The sequence below is a fragment of the Panthera onca genome, chromosome A1 (genome assembly GCF_046562875.1).
Source record: "Panthera onca isolate mPanOnc1 chromosome A1, mPanOnc1 haplotype 2, whole genome shotgun sequence".
Classification (NCBI taxonomy): domain Eukaryota; kingdom Metazoa; phylum Chordata; class Mammalia; order Carnivora; family Felidae; genus Panthera; species Panthera onca.
The window spans coordinates 198,622,884-198,635,770 of record NC_138339.1 but is presented as its reverse complement, the minus strand read 5'-3'; the positions used below and the strand labels follow the sequence as shown (position 1 = coordinate 198,635,770).

Genomic DNA, 12,887 nt, shown 5'->3' with positions numbered 1-12,887 from the left:
AAAAAGAAGTTACCATATTTGTGATAAGACATAGAAATCTTAAAAACCAAAACCAAACCAAACAAAAAACACACACATTCGAATGGGTAACAATGTCCAAAACAGCGAGAATTTGGCCTCAATAAAAAAGACTTTGGGCTGCTGCTTTTTTGAATGAACCCTTATTTGAAAAATATGTTAGACATATATCATTTAAAATTTTGTCTGAAAAGCAAGGAAGAATCAGAAACTTAAAAAATACTTTTACTTCTTTGGTAACAAGTGTGTGGATAATACATGCATACACCTTTGACACCATTTGTGACACCTTTGACACCATGGTACACAAACATGCATACACCTTTGACACCATTTTTTTTGTTTCCTTTTTGTTTTATTTTCTGACATGCATCTTAATAAATGGAGGTTTTCCTTAAATTTCAAGGTTCTTCATTTTAACATCATTAAATAAATTTTAGCATATAGTATCATTCATGGCCTAGGCTATTTGTCAAAGTGAGTTATATGGAAAATAGTATTAACAGGTGTTCTTTCAGTTGAGTCAAATTAGGTTACCACTGAGTAGGTAAAACTAAATGCAAATAGATACATTTACAATTAAATTACTTAAGTGCATTTGTATGCTAACCCTACTGTAAATCACCAAGAGAAGTCACTGAGGGGAGAACTTCTTAGACTCATTGAGCTTATACACCCTCTTTACAAGGCTGAGAGTTTACATCTGTAAACTCTGCCCTCGGATTGGGATTTAGGCTGACAGGAGAGGTCACTGCCGAAGTGAAAGAGAGTTGTATTACACTGTGAGTCAGGAGGCTGGTCTCAAACCCTGGATCTGCTGCCACCTTTGGTGGAAGCATTAGAGCAGTGGCCAAGAGCACAACCCACAGATCTAGATTTTCTGGATTTGAATCCTGCCACAGCCCCTTATCTGCTGTGTGACTATACAAGTCACGTGTCTCCTATACCTTCCTTTATTCAACTATAACCAGAATCATAGAAGAGTTTACCCCACTGAGAAGTTAATTCATCAAGTTAATATAATCAAAGTGATTTTGAAGAGTTATTGACGAATGGTAAGTGGTATGTAAGTCTGGGCTATTTTTTATCAGTGACTTTCAAATTTTTTAACTTGTCCCACACTGAGCAACTCATTTTACATAGAAACATGGTATAAGCACTCAAATATAAACAAATGTATACATGTGAAGTAAAGTAAAATAATATTTAACAATTGTATATAACATATACTTCATATGTATCTTCTGTTTATTTCCCTTATCCTCTTCTTTCCTCATTCTATTCTGTTCTAACCTATTTTATAATTCTATACAGTTTATTCTACTCTGTTCTTTTCTATTCCATTAAGAAAAAGCTGATGCTAAACCTCAGACTGAAAGACTTACTCATTTATCTACATAACCTATATACTCATCATTAATGAAACTCTGCCTCAGTCTTCCTGTCCACCTTTCACATTAAACCTATTAGATACTTCATAAAATTTGAAAATTTTCAAAAAGATCATATTCGGACTCCATTCCTGACCTGCTTAACATGGATCTCCTGGTGGTCTTGGTTCCAAAATTCTTTCTCATGCGTAATATGCTGTAGATACTGAATAATCGAGGTTTCCAGTAATTCCAAAATTGAAGAAATAAATGGCATTTAAAGAGAAAGTATGTACTTAGTCTATTCTTTTTGAAGATTTCATCTGTATTTAACATATGCAACATATACACATAAATCCTAACATACTCTACTGTTTGTTTGAATCATCTAAAGGAGAAAAAGTAAATCTAGGTAACCACTCCTCAATAATTACAGTGATTCTATGCCACCTCCATTTTTTAAATAAGCTTTAGCATTTTTAAACTCAAAATTATTTATTATAAAGCTAAAATAAAAGCTAACATCAAGACAAAGCTGGGTTTATGTAGTTTATATGATATGTATCATTGTCCATTTAACTGGCATACATAAGTGTGTCTCAAGCTTTTTAAATAGGTAAAACATTTTTATATCTATATCCAAAATTTTATGGACTATAGAACAGATAAAAAGACTAGTTATAATTCTATGTCCATACTTACCAAGATTTGGTGACACAACAAATGACATCTTATATGCCCTCTGCAGTAATCACTATATATATTTATAGAGTATAATAATAATATCTGTTATATAAATATATATAACTAGTGTAAACATCCAAAAACCCATTTCAAGTTTGAAGTATCTTATTATAAGAATTTCTATATCCTATATGCATACATACAATTAAAATTGTTTTATAAAATACTAAATATCATCTATAAAAACATTATTCTTGGTAGATATTTGGAAATTAGAATGAGGATTTTATAATATGAAAGCTTTTGTGAAAAATATCTATTTAATTTGCCAATGTGCACTTCTAACAATAGATCTTTTGACTTTCCATTTGATTTACAAATCCTTTCAATGGTAACTAGAAAGAAATCTCACAGTTCAGAATCATCACAGAGAAGAAATTTTCACTCATTATTATTTCAATATTTTAATTTTCTAAAAAAATGTTAACATTTCCTAGTTTTCTATCTTTTCTATTTCTATCCTCTTCTCACATGTATTTGTATTACCTTCACTCTTCCCAATGGGTCTTCAATGTCCTGAGATATTTAGTGTCCCAATAAATTATTTATGACCATGTACTCTATAGGACTTTAAATACAAAGCTTTCCATCAGGCTTCTCTATTAGTATCCACAGATATATGCAGAACCTTCTGAAAACTCCACACATCTATGTTAATTCTATATGCAAATGCCCGGCCTGTATTAATCACAACATGCAACCTCAGTTGATTTAAAAAGTACTGTCAGGCAGGGATATTTTTCTCTCATTCTCACAGTTTGATATTATTTATTGTCATTTCATGTGTGGGTTCCATGCCGATGTAACAGATATTGATTTACACCTTTTTGTATTCTACCTTTTGGTTGTTTTGTTATAATTTCAGGATCCTTCAGTGAAAGGTACTATGGTTGTCACTTGTTTGAAAGGCCCTTCTCTCTCTTTGTACACTCTATTCCCTCCACAAACAGCTGCATCACACTTGTCATTCTGAATGGCAAAGATGTCTTTGGCTGATAAGCCTATGTGCCTGTGGCACACAAAGTGGCTTCAAACGACTAATTAGCAGGAGCTGGGCCACAGCAAGGTTTGATGCTGTCCATCAAGCATGCAACCATGGCTGACACCATCAGCAAATCTGTCAAATGTGGTTCTTCTTGTGAATAAACCCAAGGCCACTTGCTCTGTGGTGAAGAAGAAATTGGCAGAACATGTATAATAAAAAGTAAAAGACGGTGATGGCCATCCTTTACACAGGGTTAAGTAATGGAAAAAAAAAAAAAACTTAAGTTAGAGGAAAATTTGATCACTGATTTATAGCTGTTGCTGGAATACAGGGAATCAAACGGAAATCTTCTCCATGAATTTCCAATGGAACAATCCCCAATGGATCAAGTATATTTATTTAGCTTTTGGAAAACATTAATGTGCACTTTCTTAATAGTAGGGAGCTATTGCGGTGCCTGGGTGGCTCAGTGGGTTAAGCATCTGACTGTAGCTCAGGTCATGATCTCGCAGTTCGTGGGTTCAACCCCGCATTAGGCTCTGTACTGACGGCTCAGAGCCTTGAGCCTGCTTTGAATTCTGTGTCTCCCACTCCCTTCCCTCTGCTACTCGCACTCTGTCTCTCTCAAAAATAAATAAACATTCGAAAAAATTTTAATAAAAAATAAATAAAATCAAAATAAATAAATAAATAATAGGGGGTTATCAATTATTACATATAAAATCAGATTTGCACATCCACATACACATGCAACCTTAAGTAATATCTATTACATATATTCATATACAGTATATACAATTATTATGTATGAAATTCACTTAAAAATACAAATCTGTAGGAATGCATCTATTAATATGCATACCTGATTTCACAATTGTTCAAAAGTTTTTAAAACAATATTGAACACGCATTGAGAAACATTATATAGTCACTGTTCTTAATAATCAAAAGTATATGTAGAGGGGCACATGGGTGACTCAGTCGGTTAAGCACCTGACTCTTTTTTTTTTTTTAATTTTTTTTTTTTAACGTTTATTTATTTTTGAGACAGAGAGAGACAGAGCATGAAGGGGGGAGGGGCAGAGAGAGAAGGAGACACAGAATCGGAAGCAGGCTCCAGGCTCTGAGCCATCAGCCCAGAGCCCGACGCAGGGCTCGAACTCACGGACCGCGAGATCATGACCTGAGCTGAAGTCGGACGCTTAACCGACTGCGCCACCCAGGTGCCCCAGCACCTGACTCTTGATTGTGGCTCAGGTTCTTGATCTCATGGTTCTTGAGTTCAAGCACTACATCAGATTCTCTGCTGTGGATTCTCTCTCTACCTCTCTCTCTGCCCCTACCCAGCTCATGCTTGCTCTCTCTCTCTGTCTCAAAATAAACTTAATTTTTTTAAAGTATATGTGGATATTGCATTACAAATTTGATAGCTATTGCCATTCTATATTATGAGCCAGGATGATGTCTTGATAATAAAGCCGAAAGACATCTGAATTGAGAAGAGAAATAACCCAATGGAAATTTCCTCAAACCTGTGATGCCTCTTCCCAACACCTAGGCTTCACACAGGCAATCTTTCTGAGAAACATTCTCATTTGTCCACAACCACAGAAATCACACCACTCTTGATCATTTACCTGGTAGACTCGTTCAAGCCTTACAGTAACATTATGTTTTCCTCTCCTAGGTTAAATTTGCTCCTGCCATGTGTTCTTGATTCTTGAACATATCTTACTGTACCACTGCTTGCACTTTATGGCAACTTGCTGAATATAAAAATGTGTCCCCTGTAATACCTGAGACAAAAAGAAGTACGTGTGCCTGCCTGCTTAGCATGGTACTTAGCATATCATGTAACAGAATCTTTGGTATATTTGTTGGATGAATATTTGTGGCAGGCAGGCAGACAGGGATTATTAATGTAGGATTTACAGACTGGTTTCAGTACAATTATGGAAAAGGTCAACAAGGGGAAGATGGGTAATTTGCTTCCACTCCACAGAATAGTCTCAACATCATGTTTATGAGTGAGAACAAAGGAAAGAATGTCTAGCACCCAATCTCTTTTTATCTGGCTTAGGGGATGTATTTATGGCTCCATTTAAAAAATTAAATCAAACCACATTCAGAAGGCAGAGATAAGTAGGAGAGATTTGGTGAAATATGTATATTTTTATATTACTCCATACTGCTAATACCTCCTATGATTTTCAAACATAAGTTTCTACTGTGAAATAACAATATTAATGTGTTTGTAGAAAACATCATACATAGGCATTAGACACGAATGTCTGTAGTGTCTGTGTACTATTGTACTAAAAATTCTTTGACTTCTTAGTAATTTGTTTCAAATTTATCTATACTGACTTGGTAGCGAATAAGTGGGTAATTAACAAAAATTCAAAGATGTAGGGAAAATTTATCTCTATATAATATAAATCACACATGACAAATACATATCAAGGAGACTTTTCAATCAGTCATTAAGTATGGTTTAAAATGGTAGTCAGCAATTGTCCCTGGATTTGTTAGAAACTGTCCACAAGGCTAATCTTACATAAAATGGCATGTAAGTAAGATCTTTGACTTTTCCCAGTTGGGCATGTGAGAACTTAACCCTAACAAGCTGCAAACCATGATATGTATTTTTTGTTATTTTGCTAAAGTGCAGATTTGGGTCCTTAATGATAAAAGAATGAAAAGAGGAATAAATCCTTATCTAGTGAGTGAGCTGGTCTGTCGTGTAGCATCCTTTCTCTACTGACTGTAATATATGCAAAGTTTCACCATAAGTGACTGAAGTGTAACACAGCTTTTATCATTTTGGCGGGTAATCTTAGATGTTACTGAGAATTTAAATATTTTGATATACTGAGAATTATTCCCAAAATATATATGTATATCAATGTATATAGTAAGAGTGTGTGTGCGTGTATGTGTGTGTGTATATCTTAAATATTTTTACCTTTGGGATTTTAGAAAAGTTTGTTCTTATAAAGAAAAAAAATGAAAACAAACTGGTTTGTGAATTAATTTGGTATTATTAGATAAAATTACTCCAAAATATTATAACATGTAATTATTGCTCAATGATTTGACTACTAATTACTTTAACTTAAAAGCTGATATCAACTGTAATCTCTATTCTAAGGACAGAACACATTTATTCTTTGAAAATTAAATGTGCTTGGGTCACACAACTATATAAAACACCAAAAACAGGAAAATGTAAGTATGTAGTATAATATTTCATATACTAGATTCTGTTTATTTAGATCCAGACTTAGTTACTTAAGTCAAAGTTAATCTGTAATAAATACAGAAAAGAGGAAAGGAAAGAGAAGAGAAAAAAGAAAAGACCAAGATCAAGTGAGACAAAAGTAAAAGCCTTTTGGCTTTATATCTTTCCCTTTTTATTTGAACGTAACAGATAACGTTATCATTTTGCTATTACTCCATTTGATACTATTAATTTAAATTAGAGTGTTCTATGCTATGGTTACAAACATGGAGAACCACTGTTCTCCTAGCTCTCAGTGTGCCTTTGTTTCGGTGAACTCAAGCTCAAGGTATACCTGTAACTCCGTCTTTAATGGTGGGAAAAGTATACTTACCTGGAAGACTTATTGTCCTAAATGAGGTTATGAATGTGAAATGCAACACACAAAATAATAGTAATAATCTAATACATTTTAATTCTATTCTCTTCCCACATGCTCCTCTCACTCTCCATTTGACATATTTTTATTCTGTTAAATATTTCCATCAAATGATACCATTGGAATGTTTGTGAAGCCAATGATAATTTAACTTCTATGAATCTCTGACCAGCAAACCCTGTGTCACAAATTTATGTAAAAGGTTAAAAACATTTTCCTTATCAAAACTGTTTTCCCAGTTTTGGTCTGGAGATTTATAGTAGTGGTCCATCCTGGGATATCTTGATCAACCATCTGTACCCATGAATTTCACACGTGTGATAACTGCCACATTTCCAAAGTCTGGCGGCTAAAATTCATACTTATTTTAAAAGTCTTCCACCAATCTCCCTAACTCTTAGAGCTAAGATTTTCATCTGACATTGATTTTCGGATTTCATTGCTACAAGGGAAAAGTCTTATCTCAAAAATTCATACACTGAACACTAGACCATTTTGTAAAAATACTTTAGCTCAAGCATCAAAAACAGTGACAGGGAACAGCTACTCATACTGAGATGCAGTCTTGTGTGAATTCCAATAACTATGAGACATTTTCCTACAGATTGCAGAATATAGACACTGAAAGCTCTATCCACTTGCATCCTATGCTATTTCATGGGTAAAGGGAACTGAACATAATAGAAGGGAAATGACAATAAAATTTATGGATCAAAGAGGCTTAGTAAAGGTAATATGCATTTATGGCATGAAAACAATGTGCACTTATTCATTTCTATGCTTGAATTTTAACTATGAAGGCTTTTTGTATCCAGTGACAGAGCTCTGTCAGGAAAACTTAAATATGACAATTCGTTTAAATTCCAGACCTTATTTAAAATCTAGTTTAAGAAAAATTTTCAAATATGAACTATTTTCTCTAACATTTGCATAGAAATTTTTTACGTAGCTTAGAAGTAGTCATTAGATCACTCGAGGATCAGAAACCCTGGATCTAATCCTAGTGCTATCACTAGCTAGCTCTGTGACCTAGGGCAAGCTCCTCCATCTTTCTTGTCTTCAACTTATGCCTCAGTAATATGAATATATAATTTCCATGGTCTCTGATGACTAAATAGCCTGCGAATTTGTTTTGACTTCAATACTATCTTAGGGTAATTAACCTTGTAGTTCCTGTGGTTATATTCCAGCTCCATTAGTTACTACCTGTGTGAATGCAAGCAACTTATGTAACTTCCGTGTGCCTCAGTTTCCCTATCTGTAAAATGGGAATAATGGGGTTGCTGTCAGAATTAAAATGAGCTACATTTTAATGATTCTAATATGTAAGCTTTCTTATACTTTAAAATAACTTAAAGTGGGATACATATTAAGGAAATCATATATAAGCACTTATCAGAGTTTAATCAACAGCAATTCTTCTCAATGGTAAATGAAATTATAGCATGGGTTATGCTAAGCTGTTATACATTAACATCTTAACATCATAGATTAGACAAAATTTGGTAATATATATGAAGAGTCTGGAATAATGTCTGCTAAAAGATTACCCATTAGCTGATACTAGCATTCCTCTATGAGTGAGCAGTAATTGTTATATCTAAGTTAAGCATGATGGGCAAAGTCCGATAATTTAAGAATGATTAAAACTTTGCTGGTCATACAGCCTTGGTTTTGTTTTGTATCTAAAGTTGTAATACAAACTTAATAGCTTCATTCAGATTAATCAATATTAGTTGACAAAAATATGACTTTCTACTTGAACAGTATAGCTTTATTCAATTAAATATTTTTATGATAAAAAGACCTAACATGTTTTTTTTTTTTTACTTTAGTAAAGTGATTAAAGTGGGAAAGTATAAATTGTGAGAAAATAAAAAATTAGTAATATATTTACCAGGCTTACCACATTATTCGATGTAAAGGAAAAATAATAACAGCATAGCACAGGAACCAACTTTGTAGGTTATGATCACTTTCCATTATTAATTTTCAAAAATGATTAATATTAGATTAATAACTTTTAAGGAACTGGTTACTGAAACTATCCCCTTTGTTATTGTTCTATAGACATTAAACATTATACAGAAACCCTGTGTTGCAGAATGCTTTTTTTTTAAGTTTGCTTATTTTGACAGAGAAAGACAAAAAGAGACAGATAGAGAGAAAACACAAGTGGAGGAGGGGCAGAGAAAGGGAGGGAGAGAATCCCAAGCAGGCTCTGTGCTGTAAGTATGGAGCCTGATGCAGGGCTCAATCTCATGAACATTGAGATCATGACCTGAGTTGAACACACTTAACCAACTGAGCCACCCAGGTGTCCCTTACAGAATGCTTTATAACACTGCAAAACAGGCATTACTTCTGTCTCCAAGTTTTATTTTCTAAGAAATGTCAGCAGAGATTTTCTCTCTGTGTTAAAAAAAAAAAAAAAAAAAAGTATACTTAGTAAATAAGGTATATTATGATGAAAAGCCATTTAACAAATAACAAAATGAAAAACTATTTAAAGGACAAAATGTAAATGATGGCCAAATATACTCATAAAGAGCTTGAAACAGACCCCAGCACTGAGTATCAGTGCCACAAAAATATCAGCTGTCAATGTCATTATCTTTATTTAGTATAGACCACTAGAAAGACAGAGGACCTTAGAGATGACCTAATCTGAAACCATTCAGACTACAATGGGCCTGGAATATGATGGTTAAATGAGAATTTGGGGATTTTTTAAAAATAATTTGTTTACTTTCTTTTGTTTATAAGTATAACACAGTAGATTTACTTTCACTGGTCTTTGATAATTGGAATCATAATATAAGTCAACATGATAACTTGGAGTATCATTTTTTCTTTCTTACCTATCTTCTCTAGACAAATAAACCCTGTACAAACTGTGCTCCTGTGCATTGGGCCTTATAAAATAGCCAGGGAAGAATAAAAATACCACTCACAGAAAACTATTTTAATTTTGGCTTATTTAAATTCTCTACAAAAAATAAGGAAATCTTCGGGATTTCAGTGGCTTTCAGAATGTTGTGCATGGGCTTTGTAAATATTTACATGAGTTTTTATTTATGAATAAAACTTATTTATTTATGCCATAGAATAACTGTTCTTGTGTTATTATTGGATGCAATAAGGGTGATTCATGGGAGAAATTTCCATGTTCTACACACTTGAAATATACACACTAATGATGATAAATCAAGAGGTTAAATTATCGTTCTTCTCTCAACTGCCAAGTGATTGAGATTTTGGAGAAAGAGAGAGGAAATAAAAGCAAAATAGGAAGAAGAATATATGCTATAGGTAAGAAGCATGCTTCTGAATAATTAGATCCACACAAAAAAAAATAAAATATGTGAAGGAAGTATTAGGAGATAAAACTGTCCAAAATATCACTTTAACATTTTTCCATCTCAATTAATGGTTTGTTAGAAAGAAGTTGCTTACTCAGCAAAATTTATATTAATCAAAATAGTTTATCTGACCTACATTACTACTGGGAGTTTTGAGAATTACAGATGCCTTTACTTGGCAAAAACTAGTGTGAAAAACCTGTACTGGGGCACCTGGGTGGCTTGGTCATTTAAGTGTCTGACTCTTGATTTCAGCCCAGGTCATGATCTCACAGTCATGAGATTGAGCCCTGCATCAGGCTCCACACTAAGCATGGAGCCTGCTTGGGATTCTCTCTCCCTCCCTCCCTTTCTCTCTCCTCTTTCTCTCTCTCTGCCCCTCCCCCACCCTCTCTCTCACTCACAATAAATAAATAAATACCTTTTAAAAACCAACTCTGTACTACTACTACTAATAAAAATGTTTTCAATAACTTTAAGGAAATTCGGAAAAAAACTAGCTTCAATGAGAAAATAGAATGCATGCTATTAACCACATATACATATACATATTATCTATCTATTCATCATCTCTCTGCAATCCATATGTTATGACTGCAGAAATACATGAAACAAATATGTGTGTGTTAATATTAGAGTTAATTATTGAAACACAATTCCTTAAAAACATTGATCTTAAAAATTGATCTATTATATAATGTGAACATACTCAACACTACTAACTGTAACTCTAAAATGATTAAAATGGTAAATATTATGTGTTTTATACCACAATTTTAATAAATTAAAATAAATATAATAGATTTTTGCAACCAGTCCTGTTAGAACGATTGGTACTGGAATAGCCCTCACGACATAAAAAAAGAAAAGATAAAAGAAAAAACAACAAAATGTGGATCTTCTACATTTTACAGTGGATGGACTCATTAAGAAAAAAGGAAGGTAATTTTTATTTTCAATTCAAAAAATGAGGAAGTAAAGAATCAAGCTGAGAAAAGGTAGAAGAAAGAGAAAAGATTAATAAAAATTCCAGTTAACTTGTTCATATTAAGCAACATGGTCTTCTCTATCGTCCCTAACTGTAGGATATGAAGCAAATAAATCTTTCAACAAATACATGTTCACATCTTTTAGCTCAACTAATAAAAATGAATCAATTAAGAATCTTTAACTCCAAAAGAAAGTTGCTCATTACTTTCTCCAAAAATAGGTAATAATCAACACTTTGCATTCAATGGCAAGAATATTGAATTTAATAGCTGCACTATTACCAAAGAGGAAAGATATTATTGTTTGCTTTTTGTTCTAAATTTCTTTATTTAAGTTGTTTAAAAAAGTACTAGCATAAAAATATGAACATAAAAGAGGATGGCAAAGAAAATGTTTATAATAGTTAACTCAGACTATATACAATCACTAGGAAAATGCAAATTGCTCAGTACTAACACGGTCTCTATAGAGATATGGCATACCTCGTAATGGCTTTCTTCATTCTCCTGAATGTGGAAACCCGCAGAGCTGGGACATTTCTGAGGAGTGACAGGAATATTGTCACTTTTGCTGTGTGAGTTACACTGAAAGAGATTACCAAATAATTGTGACAAACTACTCCACATTCAGGGTGTCTATTGAGAGACATGGCTGTTTGCTAAGAGTCTAATCAAAGGAGTACCATTTGAACTAGCAAGCCTCTATACTCATAGGTACATGCATTAATATGCAGCCTTTACCAAAAAAAGAAAAAAAAATCCCCAGGAGAGACAAATCGTCAAAATGTTTTAAGCGAAGCTAAAGAAATCTCAAATGTAGTTATTTTATTTTTACCCTTTCTTTTTTTAAGCAATATGTTCTTATGATTTGGGTAACTAAATCTTACATGGTGCTACTCTTTGTGTGACATGTTATTCAAGTGCTTGATTTATACAATACACATGGTAACAGAGTTATTATTATTTTTCCCACTTACAGATGAGGAAGATTAGGCGTACAAAATACACTTCTCAAGGTTGGGCTGTTACCCAGCTTTCTAGGACCAAGCCCCATACCTTCTCTACTAGACGCATGGCCTTTATAAATGATACATTTGAAACAGACAAAATTGAAAACCTAAAAGCTTAAGGTCTTAAAATATTACGTCACTTTTCTTCTGTACCAAATATCAAGATTCTTTGAAACAAGTTAACGAAAATAATTCACTTGGAAAAGGATGTGAATTGTGGAAAGTAAAATATGGAATTATGGCTTGGGCTTTCTCCATGAAAATATTAAAATGGTTGTTTTCCATATTCCTTACATAATTTTTATATGAAAATAAGATATTATTCACTTCCTGTTATCCTTGCTTCCTTCTTTCCTAAATCTCTTATTAAATTCAAGGCAAGGAATATTTATAAGTATTGCTGTTTGGCCACTTATTAAACATAACATTGGGATTTCTAAGGTTTCTACATTAATAAAAGATACTGTAATGCCTCCAAAAAAGGTTCACCATTGGTATATAACCTTTCCTCTCCTATATGACTACAACATATGCACAGATTTGTATGACATAAGTAGGGAAGATACTATTTTTTCACACTAGTATGCCACACTTCAATTAACTAATGAAATTTTACTTTTCCCATGCCAAAGAATAATCTATTAGAAAATGACTTTCAAATACATTTCAAAAGCAAATTAATTTTAGAATTTAGTATAAGTTCAGTATGTTTTTACCTCAAGACCACCATTTTATATATTTAAATATATT

General features: G+C 33.1%; 1 protein-coding gene across 8 annotated transcripts in view; it reads right to left on the bottom strand.

Moving 5' to 3' along the window:
• Positions 1–12,887, bottom strand: part of PCDH9 (protocadherin 9) — a 916,519-nt gene that overhangs the window by 561,858 nt on the left and 341,774 nt on the right. For 4 of the 8 annotated variants that reach the window (XM_060637015.3, XM_060637018.3, XM_060637022.2 and 1 more), the window contains exon 3: positions 11,611–11,712. The exons of 3 other annotated variants lie outside the window; for them this stretch is intronic. In XM_060637015.3, the coding sequence (XP_060492998.1) occupies positions 11,611–11,712 (102 nt within the window). Of the gene's footprint in view, positions 1–8,761; positions 9,189–11,610; positions 11,713–12,887 lie in introns of those variants that run through there. One more of the 8 variants, XM_060637026.3, reaches the window with a different exon arrangement.